General features: G+C 31.4%; 2 protein-coding genes across 2 annotated transcripts; both read right to left on the bottom strand.

Moving 5' to 3' along the window:
- Window positions 1-7373, bottom strand: LOC132271319 (serine carboxypeptidase-like 20). Its single transcript, XM_059772664.1, has 14 exons — window positions 6878-7373; window positions 6596-6744; window positions 5329-5405; window positions 5082-5201; window positions 4891-4993; window positions 4764-4801; window positions 4529-4630; window positions 3880-3960; window positions 2916-3179; window positions 2384-2449; window positions 2139-2251; window positions 1383-1496; window positions 1218-1263; window positions 1-481 (listed from the first exon to the last, which is right to left on the bottom strand). Exons 1-14 carry the CDS (start codon window positions 7015-7017, stop codon window positions 398-400), a joined length of 1497 nt encoding a protein of 498 aa, XP_059628647.1. The 5' UTR covers window positions 7018-7373; the 3' UTR covers window positions 1-397.
- A 3163-nt stretch (window positions 7374-10536) lies between these two features.
- On the bottom strand, window positions 10537-18974 carry LOC132268601 (serine carboxypeptidase-like 20). The gene is made up of 15 exons (XM_059769431.1): window positions 18815-18974; window positions 18547-18695; window positions 17447-17523; window positions 17198-17320; window positions 17005-17107; window positions 16874-16911; window positions 16668-16769; window positions 16098-16178; window positions 15423-15471; window positions 15208-15392; window positions 14748-14813; window positions 14499-14611; window positions 13893-14006; window positions 13729-13774; window positions 10537-10775 (listed from the first exon to the last, which is right to left on the bottom strand). The coding sequence occupies exons 1-15, from the start codon at window positions 18952-18954 to the stop codon at window positions 10692-10694; spliced, it is 1470 nt and encodes a 489-aa protein (XP_059625414.1). The 5' UTR covers window positions 18955-18974; the 3' UTR covers window positions 10537-10691.
- Window positions 18975-21189: the final 2215 nt, after the last annotated feature.

Below are 21189 nucleotides of genomic sequence, written 5' to 3'. Positions count from 1 at the left end.
GGTTGGTCCTCTAGCACTTTGTTTCGCAAACCCAACTCTATTTCCATAACTCAAATTTAGTTTTTCATTTAAGAATTTGTATCTGCATTTATCATTTTTATTTAAGGACTTGCATAAATATAATTCTCAATACATTATTTTTATTTTATTTTTTTTATTCTTTTTTTCGAATTGTAAGTTGTAATAGTACCAAATGATGATCAGTCAATTCAAAGAGAAGTGCCCATGAAACAAAATGCATGATCTTTTCATTGTTGACTTTTCTGGTGGTATTTGAAACATGTATATATTATTCATTTTCTTGTGTAAATTAAAAATAATTTACATCTTGAACAGGGATTAAATGGAATGGTCAAATAATCAATCTTATTAGAGGTGGGGTCATAAATGTTGTGTATCATATGGCTTTTCCTTCCAACCAACGGCTGTAGAAGTCCAATGACTCTCTTGGCTTGTATTCAGGTACAGTGTGTCCTGCTCCCTGCACAATTTCACAACAATAACATTTTAAATATATATATATATATATATATATATATATATATATATATGCAAAAAATAAAAAATATTTACGTGTTATAATATTATTAGACCACGGATCTTTTATAACATTAAAAATTAATAAAAGTGAAAGGAAATAAAATTTCATTTTTAGGAGGGACAAATGATACCAAATCTACTAATGTTTTATAATATTAAAAATAAATAAAAGTTTAAAAAGAATATAACTTATTAAAAGGGTTCAATTAAAATCAAATTTATTAATACAGTCCAATTATATTATTACACTTCACTAGAAATTTCACCTTAATGCTACTCAAGCATGAGGTGAAAAGTTTGTTTAAAAACAAGCCAATTGGCCCCAAATGATGTTATTTTATCAATATTCGTGGAGTCAATGTTATTTGATTTGGTTGTTTTAGAATGATAGCAAGGTCAACATTAACAATAAAGCTTAAAACTTTGTTCTTAATTACCCCAAAAAATTAAAAATTAAAAATTAAAAAGCTTAAAACTTTATTGAAAAAATGGATCCAAAATCATAATAATTTGACCCCGCTAAGTTTTCATAATGTGATTGTAATTCTAGACCAATCAATTTTAATTTGTAAGCCCGATTATTGGGAATTCTTCATTTCATTGCAAAATCACCCAATGTAAAAAAATAATAATAATAATAAAATAAAAATAAAAAATACAATTACTCTCATACAAACCTTGATGGTGAGATAAATAAGGTTGTTAGCATATCCTTGTGTGTACCTGCAATAGATAAAAATAATCCATTTCTTTTGAGTAGGTCTTTGTCCTAGTGGTAGAATATAATGTGATTAAGGGCCATAGAAAGAAAATTAAGTGAGAGAGAGAGAGTGTGTGTGTACCCAGCAATTTGATCATTGGACACCCAAGACCTCCATTCATCCACAATCTGATAACCAAGTGATCTGGTCCATGCTTCACTCCCAGTGTGTGGAACACACATATCATGATCTCCACTGTAACCAAATTATATAAACATGTATCATGATGTTTATGCATGAAAATGTGTGACATTCACAATTGGTATTCTACAATAAGAGACCATTATCTTGTTTTGATCCCATGACTTTAATTCATAATAGAGTAATCTTATCGATTCACAAAAACTCACACTCAACCTTGGGGGGGGACATTGACAATGATAATTTTTACTAAGGGAATATTATTGAAAGAAAAAAATTTAGGGAGGGGGCGGGGGCTGTGCTTGGATACTCCATACGGGTTGCATCAAAACTCGTCCTCACTGGTGCCTTTGTTATTCCATACTCAATTGTGTATGCTTGCACTTCACTTAATTTATTTAAATTATGAAATGACAAAATTACCCTTCAACTTGTAAATTAATTAGAATACTTTTTTGATAATTGTAGATAGTGTAATAAACAAATAAATAAAATAAAATAAAAAACTGGGGTGCAAGTGCACAACATTGAAATGCGAATATCATCTTCTTATACAAATTCTGATATATATTTTAACTCAAATATAATTTTTCATACGCACTATAATTAAATTACACGTGATCATATATTATTTTACTCCATTTCAAGCCACATCAATCTTAATTATGAAATAAAAAAGGAGGATACTTAATTTACCTGAATATAAGAGCACGATAACCCTGCATGGTGAGGTTTTTGTGGTAATTAATCATGCTTCCAGCATCACTATAGTAAAATAGAGAGTTACATATGCTCCAAGCTCCACTTTCCTAATTTCAACAAAGAAACAAGAAATTGGGGTAGTGATAAATTAAAAAACACTTCAATTTAGTTTTGAAGAAGAACTACTAAATTAAATTGAAATTAATTTCTACAAGAAAATAAGTAGGAAGTGCACATACTGGACTTGCATGAATTGCTTTTCTAACTTCATCATTGTTCAGCCACACTGTTGCTATTGTATCATCCTGTATATATATATATACACACACACATATATAAAACCATTATTATGATCATTAATGAAGTGAGACAAAGAATTTGTTCCGCACACTTTTTTTTTTTTTTTTACTTGATAAGGAGAGTTAGTAGTTAGTGAGGTTAGGGAAAAGAGATTTGAACCTTATCAGACACTTAAGACTTAACACTTTACCACTCTAACATCACCGTCACACTCTTTAGAGCTACCAAATTTGTTATTAGACAAAGAAATGAAGAGTCTTTTTTTTTTTTTTTTTTTTTTTGGCAATACAATTCCGAAAAGAAAATTAATTAAAAGGGAGGTCAAAATAGCTATGCTAGGTTTATAAGGTAGTGAGTGTAAATTACCTTAATATTAAAAAGTTCAGACTCATCGGAAAAGATTTTCTTAGGCTTATATATATATATATATATATATATATAGAGAGAGAGAGAGAGAGAGAGAGTAGTTACCACACAAGGAACGCCACTGAGCTCCTCTGCCATTAACTGAGGCCAGGATTTCATAAGGCCAAATTTGACAGGTGCTCTGAAAGGCCATGCACGACCAAACATCCTTTTTCTCACTCCATCAGGCTTCTCACTATTATTTCCTAATTCCTTAAAGCTTGTTGGTAAGCTGCTTCTGCTTCCATTTACTTTTTTGTCTTTTCCACTTGGCTTGCCACCATGGTAGCATGGCTCAAGGATGTCATATATGTTTAGACCAGCCAAAGCCTGCCAATCATATATATATATATAAATAGTCACCGAAAAAAACAAGTACAAAATTAATTAGACAACTACTTTATATATATATATATATATATATATATATATATTAATTTTCTTACTTTGAGGAAAAGAAATGATAGTTTTTTTTTTGTTTTTTTTTTTTTTTTAATTACAAAACCAATAAATGGTATTAAAAAAAAAAAAAAAAAAAAACCAATTAATCATGAGGCTACAGTATAGTAAATGATACATTATCTTTTGATAGAACAATACTTGTCTCTCACCTGTGAGGATGAACCTTCTTCCAGCCATTAATGTGACATAATGATAGGGTGACATCCGTCAATTTGTAATTTTTAATATATAAGAGATAAAAAGTTGCAATATATATATATATACATATATATACATATATGTTTTCTTTTACATATTTTAAATTTAAAATAGAGAATGTGTCATTGCGCCACATTAGCAATGTGGAGGAGGTTTCTTTTCACTGGCGAGGAGGCAAGTATTGTTACTTTTCATATAGTAAAAATCATAATAACGAGGTCACTCTAATTGAGCTCATACCATCTAATTAGTCGTTAAAGGTTGTACGGATATATATCTCGATCCAACAATTGAGATAGAGTGAGCTATTGTTACTAGATATGGGCGCACGTGAAGTTAAAGAATATGTGAAATAATTGAGCCAACTTACACCATAGATTTTTCCAAGTATATTTGAACATCTCGTGCTGTTGTCATCATAGTAGTTACCTTTGCAAGCCGCTTCAGCTTCCTACAAACAGTTTTATATCATTTTACTGTCTTTGAAACTTATTTATAAAAGCAAGAACTACTCAACTTGGAAGCAAATGTATATTAATATGTGCACCAAACAATTAAAGTACATTAGATGTATGCATATACATAGTTAAACCTCAGTTTCATCCTAAGTAGTCTCACATGTAGCATTGAAAATAATTACTAATTAATGTTATATAGGAATGAGTCCAAATTGCATAATGTCCAAAACTTTGAAATGGTTATTTCAGAATCAAATGGATGATAAAGTGGTAAAAGTTTAAGGTCTGTTTAGTTCAATTTTTAGAAACCATTATTAAGAACTCATAAAACAGAAAATCGTTTTTGGATATCATTTTTCCGAAAAGATACCTCTTTTAACTGAATTTTTGTAAAACAGTTTTCAAAAACAGCAATCCAATAAAATATATATATATATATATATATATATATATATATATATATATATATATATTCTCAGAAAATTGAACCAAATATGCCCCTAACTGTTTAAGATGATCCATGCAACATTCAAATCATATATATATATATGTTTCACCCACCTCAAACATAGCATCTGAGATTAGGCTCATTCCATGTGCAAATGGGACAAGAGCATTGCCATCAAATACTTCGTCAGTGACCCCATTTCCTACCATGTAACCCTGCACAATGTGATTCAAAGTTCAAACCATGTATGTATGTATATATATATATATATACACAAACACACATATATACACACACAATTATACATATAACCTAATTCTTGAATTTGGAGTTGCCAAAGTTACAAACCTTGAAATTAATAAGGGGATTCACACCACTTTTGATTCCTGTCAAAAAGACCAATTAATGTTACACTAAAATTAAAAACTTGATCATAGAACATGAATGTGTCACTATATGTGTGAGCATAAAATACCTTCTGCTACATTTGAAGCAAGAGTTGGCACATAAACTCCGGCATAAGACTCTCCGGAGATGTAAAACGGATTGGAAAGGAACTCCGGATATTGTTCAAACCACTATATATAGTTTCAAAACAACACAAATTTATTGGATTGAATTCATCTTCAACTTTATCTCAAAAAATTCGAGAATTAACAGTATTACCTTGAGGAGAAAATTGTGTGTGTCTTTGGCTGTTTGTATGTCCCCAGTTTTGTATGTGGTGTTTGGAGAGTAAGAAAAGCCAACACCAGCAGGGGAGTCCAAATAGATGATGTTGGAAACCTTGGGACAAGAATTCGAAAATCGCATACATGAGAGAATTTGAGATTAATATGAGAAATAAATTAAATTTGGAAAAGTGAAATAAATATGGAATTATGAACTATTTTAGTTCAAGTCATTGTAAAACCTTAGACCAACTATATGGATTTAGATGTAAGGTGGGCAGGCTTCCTTTAGACTTTCCAGCTTCAAAATTGAATGGTCCTGCAAAATAAATAGTCTATTCCTAGTAACAAACCATTCTCTTTGTACGTACTTCTCAATCAATAAATTTGCTTTACCTTTCAAAAAAAAAAAAAAAAAAAAAAAAAAAAAACAATTGATGGAAAAAAGGAATCACAAACATTGATATATATATATAGTTATAGTTTAATGTATTACAACAACAACAAAGCTTTTTTCTAATTATTTAAAATTTGTTGCATGAATCAGGCGTGTGCTCTATTTAGTCATAGAGCCAGTCATTAATTCACATTCTATGAGCCAGCTTAGGTCAAGGGGGCAGGTGCCCTGATCCAGGTTGGCCCACTAAATCTTCTATACGTATAGGTATAAAATTTATAAAATATTACTTTGTGCCCCTTGAAAATTATTTTTCTTTCTAAAACACCCCTGAGCCTGATTTTATTTTATTTTATTTTATTTTATTTTATATATATATATATATATATATATATATATACACACACACACACATATAGGTATTTGTACCCCCCTAAATTAAGTCTTGGCTCCGTCCTTGCATGCTATCCTATCAATAACTCAATCCAGGTTAACCTTGATCTTCATCTTCTCTACTATTACTTTCAATGTAAAACTCTATCCAGCTTAACTTTGATCTTCATCTTCTCTGCTATTACTTTCAACGTGGACTATATCACTTATTTAACGTGAATGAATGGATTGAGAATACGTCTACATTCATGTGACTTGATATATATGAGGTAATTCATGTGACTTGATACACAATGCAGATTGAGTACCAGCTCTAATCAGTGAAAATGAAACAGCCCACCTTACAAAAAAAAGGGTCCTTTTGCAAATACATTGAATCACTCAAGCATTCCATTCTAAAAACTATTTTATCCCACCCTTCCAAAGGACCACAACCCTATTAGGCATTTAAATATTGAGATAAAAGGGACCCAAAAAAAAAGGGCCTAACCTATGAGACAAGGCATTTTTAGTGATCGAGTTTTAAATATTGCTTTGTAACCAAGTTCATGGGCAAACATACATGATGATCAATTCAACATATATAGAACAGTGACATGAAAATAATCAATTCACTCACCTTTTAGAATTAGAATATATATACATATATATATATATATATATATATATATATATATATATATAGAGAGAGAGAGAGAGAGGACATTAAGAAGAAGTACCATGTTCATAAACAAATCCATCAAAGCTAGAGCACCCTGGTCCTCCATTGAGCCACAAAACAACAGGATCACTTGATGGGCTTCTTTCAGACGCGACGAAGTAGTAGAACAGATTCTTTGGCTCTGGATTCCCATCTATGGTGACAAACCTTCACATCCCAATTCACAAAAATCAACCACAAAAACTCAGTGCTTAATTTTTATTTTTAATAGAATTAATATCGTATATATGCACGAGACATATACACACACACACACACACACATATATATATATATGTACCCTGAGTAGTGCTTTGAAAGGAAATTGCCATTGAACCCTGGAAGGCTTGTAATCAGAGCAGCTTCAGGAGCTGCTTCAATCACACCAAAACACAAAAGCATCCAAAGTACTAAAACACTGTAAGAGATCGAGTTTGCCATTGCTATTGCCAAACAAAGTCTGTAGGACTCCTCTTATATACAAAAAGAAATGAACTATAAAATAACTATGCAGTTTAAGATCTCTCTCACACACACACAGCCAAACAAGTAAAGACAATGGAGGGGAAGGAATTAACAAGAAAAGAGCTGTGATAAAAGCAACAAAAGAGCAGCTTGGATAAACCAAACAGGGAAGGACAGAGGAAAGAGGAACAAGAAAAGAAAGGAAGGCAAAAGAAATGGAAAATTAAGAAAAGTTAGAGCATGATTTTTTTAAAAATGTATATTTGGCTGGCTAATGGATTGTCCTTTCTTCATCGATCTCCAATGATCAGTGATTGCATTGACAAATTAAGAAAAAAAGAGTCTTGGTACTTTTGGGGTCCATATTTGCACACATATTTAATACAATTTCTGATTTACTTTAAAATATAAGGAAAATGATAAAAGTCCTAAAACAGTATTATCATAATGATAAACGTGTTCTTTTGTATCACTACTAATTAAGAGTTTTTGTTGCATACTATGATTGAAATAATCAAAAAATATATATATATAAATTCATGATTAGTTGATTCGGTAATTTATTGTAAATGTATGGACTTTTGACCTTATAATAATGTCCCATATTAGTAGCTGACTCTTTTTTTTCTTTTTTTAAGAAAGTCTTAAATTAGTAGTACATTTTAATAAGTCATCTATCCATAATTATTTTTAAAATTTTTCATAATTATCTTTTTAATTTTTTAAAAATCTTCTGAGGTAAGATTGACATGCCCTTAAAAAGTTATAAATTCAAAAATAGAATTAAGAAAGAGTATTAGCATGACCAATTCACATCTTTCATCACTTATAATAAATAAAAGGCAGAAGAGTAAAATATTCCTCTATACTGTACCTATAATGCATAATGCTCCCGGATTATTTTTTAAAGCAAATTGCTCTCTTCAATTATCAAAAGCAAGCAAAATGCCTCTTTAAAGGTCACTGGAGGCCGAGGTGATTGCTTTATCGCCGGGTACTCTAACGGCGACGAACCGATTTGTGTGCCAGATCTGTAACAAAGGATTTCAACGGACCAGAACCTTCAGCTTCACAGGCGATGCCATAACTTGCCTTGGAAGCTCTGTCAGCGAGTGAGTGGAGAGGTCCGAAAGAGAGTCTATGTCTGTCCCGAACCTACCTGCCTTCACCATGATCGGTCGAGAGCGCTTGGAGATCTCACCGGCATAAAGAAGCACTTCGGCAGAAAGCACGGTGAGAATATATGGGCAAAGTAGTCATTTGATGATAGCAGATATTTTGATTTATTATAATAAATTAATAAGTAAGGGTAAATTAGTAATTGTGTTATTATGTTGGTCGGAAATTAACTTCCGACATCCTTTAAGAGGGCATTTTGCTTGCTTTTGATAATTGAATGGAGCAACTTGCTTCAAAAAATAGTTAAGGTGCATTATGCAATATAGGTATGGTATAGGGGGCATTTTGCTTGCTTTTGATAGTTGAAGGGACAACTTGCTTCAAAAAATAGTTCGTATGCAACATAGGTATAGTATAGGTGGGTATTTTACTCTTTTGTCTAAATAAAAAATAATTTACTAAAAAAAAATGAAAGGAATTTCAGTGGCATTTAGTAAATTGCAGAGCATTGAGAGGGAAGTGATTGGCGTGAAGACCGAGAAAGGAAGGGCACGTGGGACCCATTAGTTTTGGAGATTGCAATATCTATTAGTATTTCATGAATCTAACTTTCAATTTTTCAAACTTGTAACACTTTTTACTAAACATATTTTGTTTCCAAAAATCTTGCAACAAATTTACAATACCAAACAAACTTTAAAATAGTGTTGAACACATTCTAAAGAAAAAACAATGCTTCTGCTACATGTCAAAGCAAAAGCAGTTGTCAAACGAGTGCTTTGTTATTCACTACCATAGACTTTAATTTATAGCGGACAAGGCAACTGTAGGCTACAAAGTTGTTTTTCATTTGATGGCACAATCCAAGAGAGTGAGAATATACTTTGTTAGAGCATCTCCAACGCTATTTTAAAAGTCTTTTCAAACTCAAAATATAGCAGGTTTCTTTTACAAATACACTCCAATGGTCGATTATAGAAACCTTTTAAAATAGGAGAATCTCAATAGTTTTCTCATATAGCAATATATAGCAGGTTGCCATATGTTGAGATGCCGAGACTTTTTTCGATTTTTGTGCAAACATGGGATGAAAAGTCAATAATGCATTGATGAAATACACCATTAGAGTAGAATTGCTAAAATATAATATTTTGACATTATAACTCATCTTAAAATATAGTGTTACCTTGAAAAAAAAGCACTTTTATTGGAAATATTCTTAGAGGTCTCAATCCATCCAAATTTTGACAATTCACAATCACAACAAAATGTCACTGCCAATCTCAAAGACCAAACATCAATATCCTATCCAATTTAGTTACATGTTGTCAATTAAATAAAAAATTTAAACCCGCGCGACCACATTAAATTGAGAATACAATAATAATAATAAAATATTACATTCTTGATTTAATAGTGATGTATGAGTGTGTTCATCAATATCATATAAATATTATATTCTTGATGTTGCGGGTTGCATTCTTAGATGCCAAAGAGGCAAAGAATTCAATTCAATACACTAGAAAGGATCCAAGTCCGCTAAACTAAGTCACTAAAATATTACATTCTTGATCACATACTATTGCCTGCAAATTCATTTTCTTGAATGGTCCATGTGTCTACTAACAACACATTGTAAAAACCAAGGCCAATTCAGGACATAGCATATATTATGCTGCCAACTGAATTTGAGAATAAAAATTGGAACTTAAGGAATTTGACAATTTTTGCGAAGAAAGAACTTGAATATTTTATTACCATTTTCTAATTCGTCTGAGAACTCAATTTAACCCACGGTTCAAAATTGGGGACCTTATGTAATGAACTTAAGAGTCATATCGGACGAAACATAAGAGAATTGACTATTACAATCGTAAAATGTTATTCTTCTTACATAACATCAAATGTGTTGATTCAATCTATTCTTAAAAATTCCACGAGTCTTTGTATTATTTTAATTCTTATTAAGTATTAGATTTGGACATCATTGCGATTTGATGTGACTCGATTTTAGTCTTGTTAAATGTAATGAAAAAGGTTTTATCCTCTACAGTCGGTCTCTCCCATCAACTGAATTAAAAATCAACTTTTGATGTGATCGTAACACATTTCTTGTACTTGTTGTACCAAGAAAGCATTAGGTATGAGGTTTCTAGCACTTTGTTTCGCAAACCCAACTCTATTTCCATAACTCAACTTTAGTTTTTCATTTAAGAATTTGTATCTGCATTTATCATTTTTATTTAAGGACTTGCATAAATATAATTCCCAATACATTATTTTATTTTATTTTATTTTTTGAATTGTGAGTTGTTATAGTACCAAATAATAATGATCAGTCAATTCAGAGAGAAGCGTTGATGAAACAAAGTGCATGATCTTTTCATTGTTGCCTTTTCTGGTGTATTTGAAACATTTATATATTATTCATTTTCTTGTGTAAATTAAAAATAATTTACATCTTGAACAGGGACTAAATGGAATGGTCAAATAATCAATCTTATTAGAGGTGGGGTCATAAATGTTGTGTATCATATTGCTTTTCCTTCCAACCAGCGGCTGTAGAAGTCCAATGACTCTCTTGGCTTGTATTCAGGTACAGTGTGTCCTGCGCCCTGCACAATTTCACAACAATAACATTTTAAATATATATATATATATGCAAAAAATAAAAAATGCTTAAGTGTTATGATATTATTGGACTACGTATCTTTTGTAACATTAAAAATTAATAAAAATAAAAGGAAATATAATTTCTTTTTTAGGTGAGACAAATGATACCAAATCTACTTATGTTTTATAATATTTTAAATAAATAAAAATTTAAAAAGAATATAACCTATTAAATGGGTTCAATTAATACCAAATTTATTAATATAGTCAAATCATATCATTACTCATAGATTTCACACATTAATGCTACTCGAGCATGAGGAGATGAGTTTGTTTAAAAACAAGCCAATAGGCCCCAAATGATGTTATTCCATCAATATTCATAATATCAATTTTATTTTGTTTGGTTATTTGACAATGACAGCAAGGTCAACATCAACAATAAAGCTTAAAACTTTGTTCTTAATTACCCACCAAGAAAAAACAAAATTATACGGCTAACACACAATGTTTGGTTGTTTTCTTTAATAGTTTTTTTTAGGTTGAATTGACTTGAGCCAAGTAGGCACATGTCAATTTTGATTTGAAAAATAATGTTATTTATAATTGCACCAAGTAACGATGTCTATAATAATTTTATATTATGTTTGGTATCATCGAATCGGTATTTTAAATTTAAAATTTGTACTAATTTTTTTTTAATTGCAAATTCAAAACACGAATTCAGTGCGACCAAATATAACATTAAAAAATTAGCTATAAAATAATAAACAAAAATTATAATTTCTTAGGTGTTATGATATTATTGGACCACGTATCTTTTATAACATTAAAAATTAATAAAAATAAAAGGAAATATAATTTCTCTTTTAGGTGGGACAAATGATACCCAAATCTACTAATGTTTTATAATATTAAAAATAAATAAAAATTTAAAAGGAATATAACCTATTAAATGGGTTCAATTAATATCAAATTTATTAAATCAGTCCAATCATATCATTACACGTCACTAGAGATTTCACCTTAATGATGTTATTTAATCAATATTCATGGAGTCAATGTTATTTGGTTTGGTTATTTTACAATGATAGCAAGGTCAACATTAACAATAAAGCTTAAAACTTTGTTCTTAATTACTCCCAAAAATTAAAAATTAAAAAGTTTAAAACTTTATTGAAAAAATGGATCCAAAATCATAATAATTTGACCCCACTAAGTTTTCATAATGTGATTATAATTTCTAGACTAATCAATTTAATTTGTAAGCCCGATTATTGGGAATTCTTCCTAAAAAAAATTTTAAAAATGCAATGGTTTTTAAAATCTTAGAGCTAACACAATGTTTGATTGTTTTTTGTTAATGGTTATGTTCCATTTATATCGAGTTTTTATAATAAAAGCTTTTTTTGGAGTCGAATTGACTTGAGTCAAGCAGACATACGCCAATTTTGACTTGAAAAGAGAGGATCTGCTTGGTTTGTAACTCTAAAAATAGTTTCTTCTAGCCCTTTGCTCATGGAACTGGAGGAAGCTTCTCCAACTGAGGGCTGCATTTAGACCTCTTGTCAACCTAGAAATTGGGGATGGAACACAAACCAATTTTTGGTTTGACAATTGGTGCTGCCTTGGACCCCTATTTCAGCTTGTATCTCCCCAACAAATAAGTGAATCAACCTATGATAACAAGACCAAAGTTAGTTCTTTCATCCAAGGATCTACATGGTCCTTCCCTCCTGATATTACCAACATCATTCCACAGCTACAGCAAATTCACAACCTTCCCTCGAAACCTTCACCATCTGGTAAATTCTCAGTTGCAATGACTCTCAAATACCTCAACCAACATTTACCCTCTGTACCATGGGCTCATCTTGTCTGGCCTAAGCTTTCAATCCCTGAACATTCATTTACCCTATGGGTGGCTATCAGACACGGATTACCAATACTGGATCGGAAATGCACGGACCACATCAATTCCACCACATGTGTTCTTTGCAATAATGCTTTCGAAAATCACGATCATCTCTTCTCTAAGTGCTCCTATGTTAAACCCTCGTGGACATATATCCAAGCACGTTGTGGGTATTATTTTATGCCTTCTAATTAGGGAAGCTTAATCTCATGGATCTCCTATAACTGAAGAAGGGATACTGCCTCACTTAGCAGCTTTCTTACCTTGTCTACCATATCTGGATTGAGCGTAATAGAAGAATATTTCAGAAGAAAAGAATGTCACAAAATACAATCTTACATCTCACTCTGGACACTATCCAATTGAAGCTGATGGCATCCACTTTCCCTAACTTCCCCGTCGGCAGAAGAATTGTAGATGATTGGGACCTTCCTCTGTCTGTTCTGAGACCTCCGGCGAAACCACCAGATATCTAGCTTATGGGAATTCGAGGCTCTGTCCATGCTCACCGGATTGTGAAGTTCCCTTCAATCTTCAACTGCTAACCGTTTCCTCTTTGGACTTTGTTCGCCTCCTAGGTTTTTGTTTTGACAACTTGGCGTATGGGGCCTGGTTGATCTATGATGTATTGCTTCCTATCCTAGCCCATTATCTTTATGGGTCTGTTGTATTGTTCATATTTATCTATAAATTGAAATTCACTTTTCAAAAAAAAAAAAACCTCTGCTTGGTTTTATTTTCTGAAAGCTCAATTATAAAAACGTCTGTTTTCAGATAAGTTCTCTGAAAACTGTTTCCTGTTATCTGAATTTTTAAAAACTGTTTTCAGAATTACAAACCAAGCAAGCCCTAATGCTCTTTACAATTACACCATATAATGATTTTTTGAATACTTTTATATTATGTTTGAGGACGAATTGAAGTTTTAGATTTGAGATTAGAGAAAGTTTAGTCTTCAAAATCTGTGCTAAAATTTTTTCAATTTTAAATTTAAAGGGTCTAAAACAATAAATAAAAAATACAATTTCTCTCATACAAACCTTGATGGTGAGATAAATAAGGTTGTTAGCATATCCTTGTGTGTACCTGCAATAGATAAAATTAATCCATTTGTTTTGAGTAAGTCTTTATCTTAGTGGTAGAATACAATGTCATTAATTAAGGCCATAGAAAGAAAATTAAGTGACACAGAGAGGGTGTGTACCCAGCAATTTGATCATTGGACACCCAAGACCTCCATTCATCCACAATCTGATATCCAAGTGATCTGGTCCATGCTTCACTCCCAGTATGTGGAACACACATATCATGATCTCCACTGTAACCAAATTATATAAACATGTATCATCATGTTTGTGCATGAAAATGCATGACGTTCACAATTGGTATTCTACAAAAGAGAATGGTTTTCTTGTTCCAAACCTATAACCTTCATGTTATAATAGAACAATTTTACCAATCTGCTAAAACTCACACTCTAATACTACATACGGGTTGGACCAAAACTCGCCCTCACTGGTATTCCATATTTGTGTCTATGTTATTCCCTAGTCAATTGTGTATGCTTGCACTTCACTGAATTTTTTAAATTTTGAAACAACACAATTACCCTTCAACGTATAAATTAGAATACTTTTTCTATAATTGTAGATAGTGAAATAAAAAAAAAAAAACTGGAGTGCACAATATTTTGATATATATTTCAACTCAGATATAGTCTTTTATGTTACACGTGGTCATATATTATTTTACTCCATTTCAATTCACATCAATCTTAATTATGAAATAAAAAGATGAGTACTTAATTTACCTGAATATAAGTGCACGATAACCCTGCATGGTTAGGTTTTTGTGGAAGTTAATCATGCTTCCAGCATCACCATAGTAATATAGAGAGTTACATATGCTCCAAGCTCCACTTTCCTAATTTTTAACAAAAAGCAAGAGAAATTGGAGTAGTCATAAATTAAAAAGACTTCAATTTAGTTTTGAAGAAGAAGAAGTACTAAATGCAATAGAAATTAATTAGTACAAGAAATTAATTAGGAAGTGCACATACTGGACTTGCATGAATTGCTTTTCTAACTTCATCATTGTTCAGCCACACTGTTGCTATTGTATCATCCTGTATATATATATATATATAACCATAATTATATGATCGTTAATGTAGAGAGAAAAAGATTTTGATGCAAGGGAATGGAGATTTATTTTTCCCCTTTTTCGCAAGGGAATTCCGAAAAAGAAAATTAACTAAAAGGGTAAATTACGCTCACATCTGGTAATGGCCAAAGTAACTATTGAATCAATACTGTGTAGTTGGGTGCACCCAATGCACTATACATCAGGCTCAGACTAAGTAGTACATGTTATGCACGTACGGCTCGAATAAGCTGGTGCACTATGCACATAGCGCACCCAATATCTATTCATTTCGGAGGCGGTGAGTGCAATTTACCTTTGATATTAAAAACTTGACTCATCGAGAATATATATATTGAGAGAGATAGAGTAGTTACCACACAAGGAACACCACTGAGGTCCTCTGCCATTAACTGAGGCCAGGATTTCATAAGGCCAAATTTGACAGGTGCTCTGAAAGGCCATGCACGACCAAACATCCTTTTTCTCACTCCATCAGGCTTCTCACTATTATTTCCTAATTCCTTAAAGCTTGTTGGTAAGCTGCTTCTGCTTCCATTTACTTTTTTGTCTTTTCCACTTGGCATGCCACCATGGTAGCATGGCTCAAGGATGTCATATATGTTTAGACCAGCCAAAGCCTGCCAATCATATATATATATATATATATATATAGTCACCCAAAAAAACAAGTACAAAATTAATTAGACAATTACTTCATATATATATATATATATATATATATATATATATATATATATATAATAGAGTAATTTCTTACTATAAGAAAAGAAATGATACAGTACGTGTTAAAAACCCAGTTACAAATATTGTAAATGATACCTTATTTTTTGATCCAACAATACTTGCCTCTTACTTGTACGGAGGAACCTCCTCTAATTAACTGATAACTGATGTAACATAATGATAGTATGACACGTGTTAATTTGAAATTCATTAATATAAGAGAGGCAAAGTTACGATATTTTTTTTATTATTATTACATATTTTAAATTTAAAATAAGTCATGTGTCATTCTATCATTGTATCACTTTAACATCACGGAGGAGATTTATATTCACCAGTGTCCCAGAATTTTTTTTTTTTTTTTTTAAGTAATATACCCTATTAATTTACATTTTTGATACAAAATTACACTACCGTCTCCACTAAAATTATTTAAAAAATTACACTATTGCCCCCCTCAAATGCTACTATACATGTGTGTGGAAGTAAAAGAAAATGTGAAATAATTAAGCCAACTTACATTGTAGATTTTTTCCATTATATTTGCACACCTCGTACTGTTGTCCTCATAGTAGTTACCTTTGCAAGCCACTTCAGCCTCCTACAACAGTTTTATAACATTTTACTATCTTTGAAGCATATTTATAAATGCAAGAACTACAAAACTTGGAAACAAATTAATATTTGTATATAGTATATAGTATACAAAACTTGCATATATTAACATATGCACCAAACAAGTACATTAGATGTATACAGTATATATACATAGTTAAACCTCAGTTTCATCCTAAGTAGTCTCCCGTGGCATTTAAAATAATTTCTAATTGATTTTATATAGGAATGAGTCCGTTTGGTTCAGTTTTTAGAAATAGTTTAAAAAATACACATTTTTTAATTGACTTTTCGTAAAACAATTTGTAGAAAACAACAATCAAATAGAAAACAAAAAATTATTCTCAAAAAAATGAACCAAATATGCCCTTGATTGTTTAAGATGATCCATGCAACATTCAAATCATATATATATATATGTGTGTGTGTGTGTGTGTGTGTGTGTGTGTGTGTGTGTGTGTGTGTTTCAACCCACCTCAAACATAGCATCTGAGATTAGGCTCATTCCATGTGCAAATGGGACGAGAGCATTGCCATCAAATACTTCGTCAGTGACCCCATTTCCTACCATGTAACCCTGCACAATGTGATTCAAACCTCATTAAACCATTATGTGTGTGTGTGTGTGTGTGTGTGTGTGTGTGTGTATATATATAATTTTGAGTTGCCAAAGTCACAAACCTTGAAATTAATAAGGGGATTCACACCACTTTTGATTCCTGTCAATAAGGCCAATAAATGTTACACGAAAATTTAAACCTTGATCATACAACAAGAATGTGTCACTATATGTACGTGTGAGCATAAAATACCTTCTGCTACATTTGAAGCAAGAGTTGGCACATAAACTCCGGCATAAGACTCTCCGGAGATGTAAAATGGATTGGAAAGGAACTCCGGATATTGTTCAAACCACTATATATATAGTTTCAAAACAACAGAAATTTATTGGATTGAATTCATCTTCAACTTTATCTCTAAAAATTCGAGAATTAAAAGTTTTACCTTGAGGAGAAAAGCGTGTGTGTCTTTGGCTGTTTGTATGTCCCCAGTTCTGTATGCGGTGGTGTTTGGAGAGTAAGAAAAGCCAACACCAGCAGGGGAGTCCAAATAGATGATGTTGGAAACCTTGGGACAAGAATTCGAAAATCGAATACATGAGAGAATTTTAGATAATATGGGAAAGAAATTACATTTGGAAAAGTGAAATAAATATGAAATTATGAACTATTTTAGTTCAAGTCATTGTAAAACCTTAGACCAACTATATGGATTTAGATGTAAACTGGGCAGGCTTCCTTTAGATTTTCCAGCTTCAAAATTGAATGGTCCTGCAAAATAAATTAATAGTGTATTCCTTAGTAACAAACCATTCTCTTTGTAAATTCTTCTCAATTAATAAATTTGCTTTACCTTTCAAAAAAAATGAAGACGAAGAAGAAAGAATTGATGGAAAAAAGGAATCATAAACATTGATTTATATATATATATATATATATTGTTATAGTTTAATGTATTACAACAACAACAACAAAGCTTTTTTCCAATTATTTAGCAATTATTTAGGGTCGGCGGCTCCATGAATCACGTGTTATTATTTATGCTCTATTTAAAGTCATAGCTTTAGTCAATTCACATGCTATCAGGGACGGAGCTAGCTTAGGACAAGGGGGTATGTGCCCTCTGGACCCAGGTTGGTCCACTAAATTTTATATACATATAAGTATAAAATTTATAAAATATTACTTTGTGCCTTCCTGAATTTTATTTTTCTTTCTGAAAGACCCCTGAGCCTGAATTTTTTTTATACATATAGGTATACAATTTGCGAATTATTACTTTGTGTCCCCCTATATTAAATCATGGCTCTGTTCTTCCATGCTATTCAATCACTAACTCTACCTAAGTTAACTTTGATCTTCTTCCCTACCATTACCCTCAACAAATATGAATGGATGGATATATTGAGAATATTCCTACATTCATGTAACTTGATATATATGAGGTAATTCATGTGACTTGATACACAATGCAGATTGAGTGATTCAATGTATTTGCAAAAGGACCATTTGTTTTTGTTGCCACCCTTCCAAAGGACCACAACGCTATTTGGCATTTTAATATTGAGATAAAAGGGACCAAAAAAAAAGGGCCTAACCTATGAGACAAGGCATTTTTAGTGATCGAGTTTTAAATATTGCTTTATAACCAAGTTCATAAACAAACATAGATGATGATCAATTCAACATAGAAAGTGACATGAAAATAATCAATTCACTCACCTTTTAGAATATATATATATATATATAGAGAGAGAGAGAGAGAGAGAGAGAGAGAGCATTAAGAAGAAGTACCATGTTCATAAACAAATCCATCAAAGCTAGAGCACCCTGGTCCTCCATTGAGCCACAAAACAACAGGATCACTTGATGGGCTTCTTTCGGACGCAACGAAGTAGTAGAATAGATTCTTTGGTTCTGGATTCCCACCTATGGTGACAAACCTTCACATCCCAATTCACAAAAATCAACCACAAAAACACAGTGCTTAATTTTTATTTTTAATAGAATTAATATCGTATATATGCACGAGACATATATATACACACATATATATACGTACCCTGAGTAGTGCTTTGAAAGGAAATTGCCATTAAACCCTGGAAGGCTTGTAATCAGAGCAGCTTCAGGAGCTGCTTCAATCACACCAAAACACAAGAGCATCCAAAGTACTAAAACACTGTAAGAGATCGACTTTGCCATTGCTATTGCCAAACAAAGTCTGTAGGACTCCTCTTATAGAAAAAAAGAAATGAACTACAAAATAACTATGCAGTTTAAGATCTCTCTCTCACACACACACAGCTAAACAAGTAAAGACAATGGAGGGGAAGGAATTAACAAGAAAAGAGCTGTGATAAAAGCAACAAGGGAGCAGCTTGGATAAACCAAACAGGGAAGGACAGAGGAAAGAGGAACAAGAAAAGAAAGGAATGCAAAAGAAATAGAAAATTAAGAAAAGTTAGGGCATGATTTTTTTAAAAATGTATATTTGGCTGGCTAATGGATTGTCCTCTCTTCATCGATCTCCAATGATATGTGATTGCATTGACATATTAAGAAAAAAGGATCTTGTACTTTTGGGGTCCATATTTGCACCCATATTTAATACACTTTCTGATTTACTTTAAAATAAAAGGAAAATGATAAAAGCCCTAAAAATAGTATTGTCATAATGACAGACGTGTTCTTCTGTTTCACTACTAATTAAGAGTTTTTGTTGGACACTAATAATTAGAATAATCAAAAATGTATATATATATATAAATTCATGATTAGATTCGGTGATTTATTGTAAATGTTTGGACTTTTGACCCTATAATAATGAATAAATAAAAATGAAACTCCTATGTAATTCGATGTCCCATATTAGTAGTGGACCTTTTTTTTTTTTTTTTTTTTTTTTTTTTTTTAAAGAAGTCCTAAATTAGTGGTACATTTTAATAAGTCATCTATCCATAATTATCTTTTTAATTTTTCATAATTATCTTTTTAATTTTTTAAAAATCTTCTAACATAAGATTATATATATTTAAAATTAAAAGAACAATTTAATAATTTAAAAGAAGAACAACATTAATTAATGAGATGCCCTTAAAAATTTATAAATTCAAAAATGAACAATTAAGGAAGAGTATTAAGATGATTAATTCACATCTTTCATCAGTCATAATAAATAAATAATACTAAAAAGAACATGAAAGCAATTTCAGTTTTTAGTAAATTGCAGAGCGTTGAGAGGGAAATGATTGGCGTGAAGACCGAGGAAGGAAGTGCACGTGGGACCCATTAGTTTTTTCCCCACATAAAAAAGAAGAGTTCACCATACATACGAGTATAATATAGTAGTTTGTGTGTGTGTGTGCATGTATAATGAGTTTAGATCAAAGGCAGCCTTTTTGGAACGCAAATATTATTATTTGGACTTTGGAGATTGCAATATGTATTAGTATTTCATGAATCTAACATTCAATTATTTCGAAAATGTTAAATTTAAAAAAGTGAAACTCATTACTTCAAGAATACAACATATTAACCCAGAAAGAATGTAACACTTTTACTTCAAATTAAATGAAATTACATTTTTATGTAAATAGTATCACATTTTTTAAAATAATAATTTTACATTCTAATAATGTTTTAATGCACAAAAAATTACAAGAAGCGTGCATTTATTTATTTTTTATTGTTTTATTTTATTTTAGTGTTTTTTTGTTCTATTGTAGTGGAGGGAGTTGGACACCACCCTTTATATAAAATTGTTTATTGTTTCCTTTTTTGGTGGTGGAAGGTAGTTTAGGTGGTCCAAAGTCCCAACGACATTAATGGTCCCACCCATTTAGGTTAATTAATTCCTAATCACATAAGTCGTGGTCGTCCTCCTCGTCATCATCTCTCTACACACAGAAGTGCAATAATTTTAGGACAATATGCTCGCGTCCAATTCAAATTGGATGAATTTCATCCTACTTGCTAATGTGACTCAACAAATTAAAAATAAGTGTTCAAAAATAAAAGTTAAAATAAGTGTTCAAAAATAAAAGTTAAAATTAAGTTAGATATTGTCTAACTATTCAGGTTTAATTCAATCTAACTTGAGTTGGACACAAGCATTGTCCATAAATTTATTTATTCGGATCTTCATGTGATCATGCAAATAAGTCATGTGATCTTCATGCCTTGTATCAAATGCTTTCTGGATTTAAACTGGTTTCATTCAAAGAAGAAAAAATAACTTTTGCACGGAATCCAATGCTGGCTCCGTGTTAAATTACTTGCTGTTTGCATTGAGTTCCGTGCACCAAAACTCGAACTCTTAAATAACATTCCCTATTAAAAAGAGTAGTAATAATTTGAACCGAATACATTCGACCAACAACCCAACTTTAAAATTATTTTTCCGTTATCCCGTCATAAAATTTCAATTTTCTTGGGGAT

This window comes from Cornus florida, unplaced genomic scaffold, assembly GCF_030987335.1.
Source record: "Cornus florida cultivar Cherokee Brave unplaced genomic scaffold, ASM3098733v1 CherokeeBrave_3.0.0_Hap2_Chr08, whole genome shotgun sequence".
NCBI lineage: Eukaryota > Viridiplantae > Streptophyta > Magnoliopsida > Cornales > Cornaceae > Cornus > Cornus florida.
This window is presented reverse-complemented; position numbering and strand designations above follow the sequence as displayed.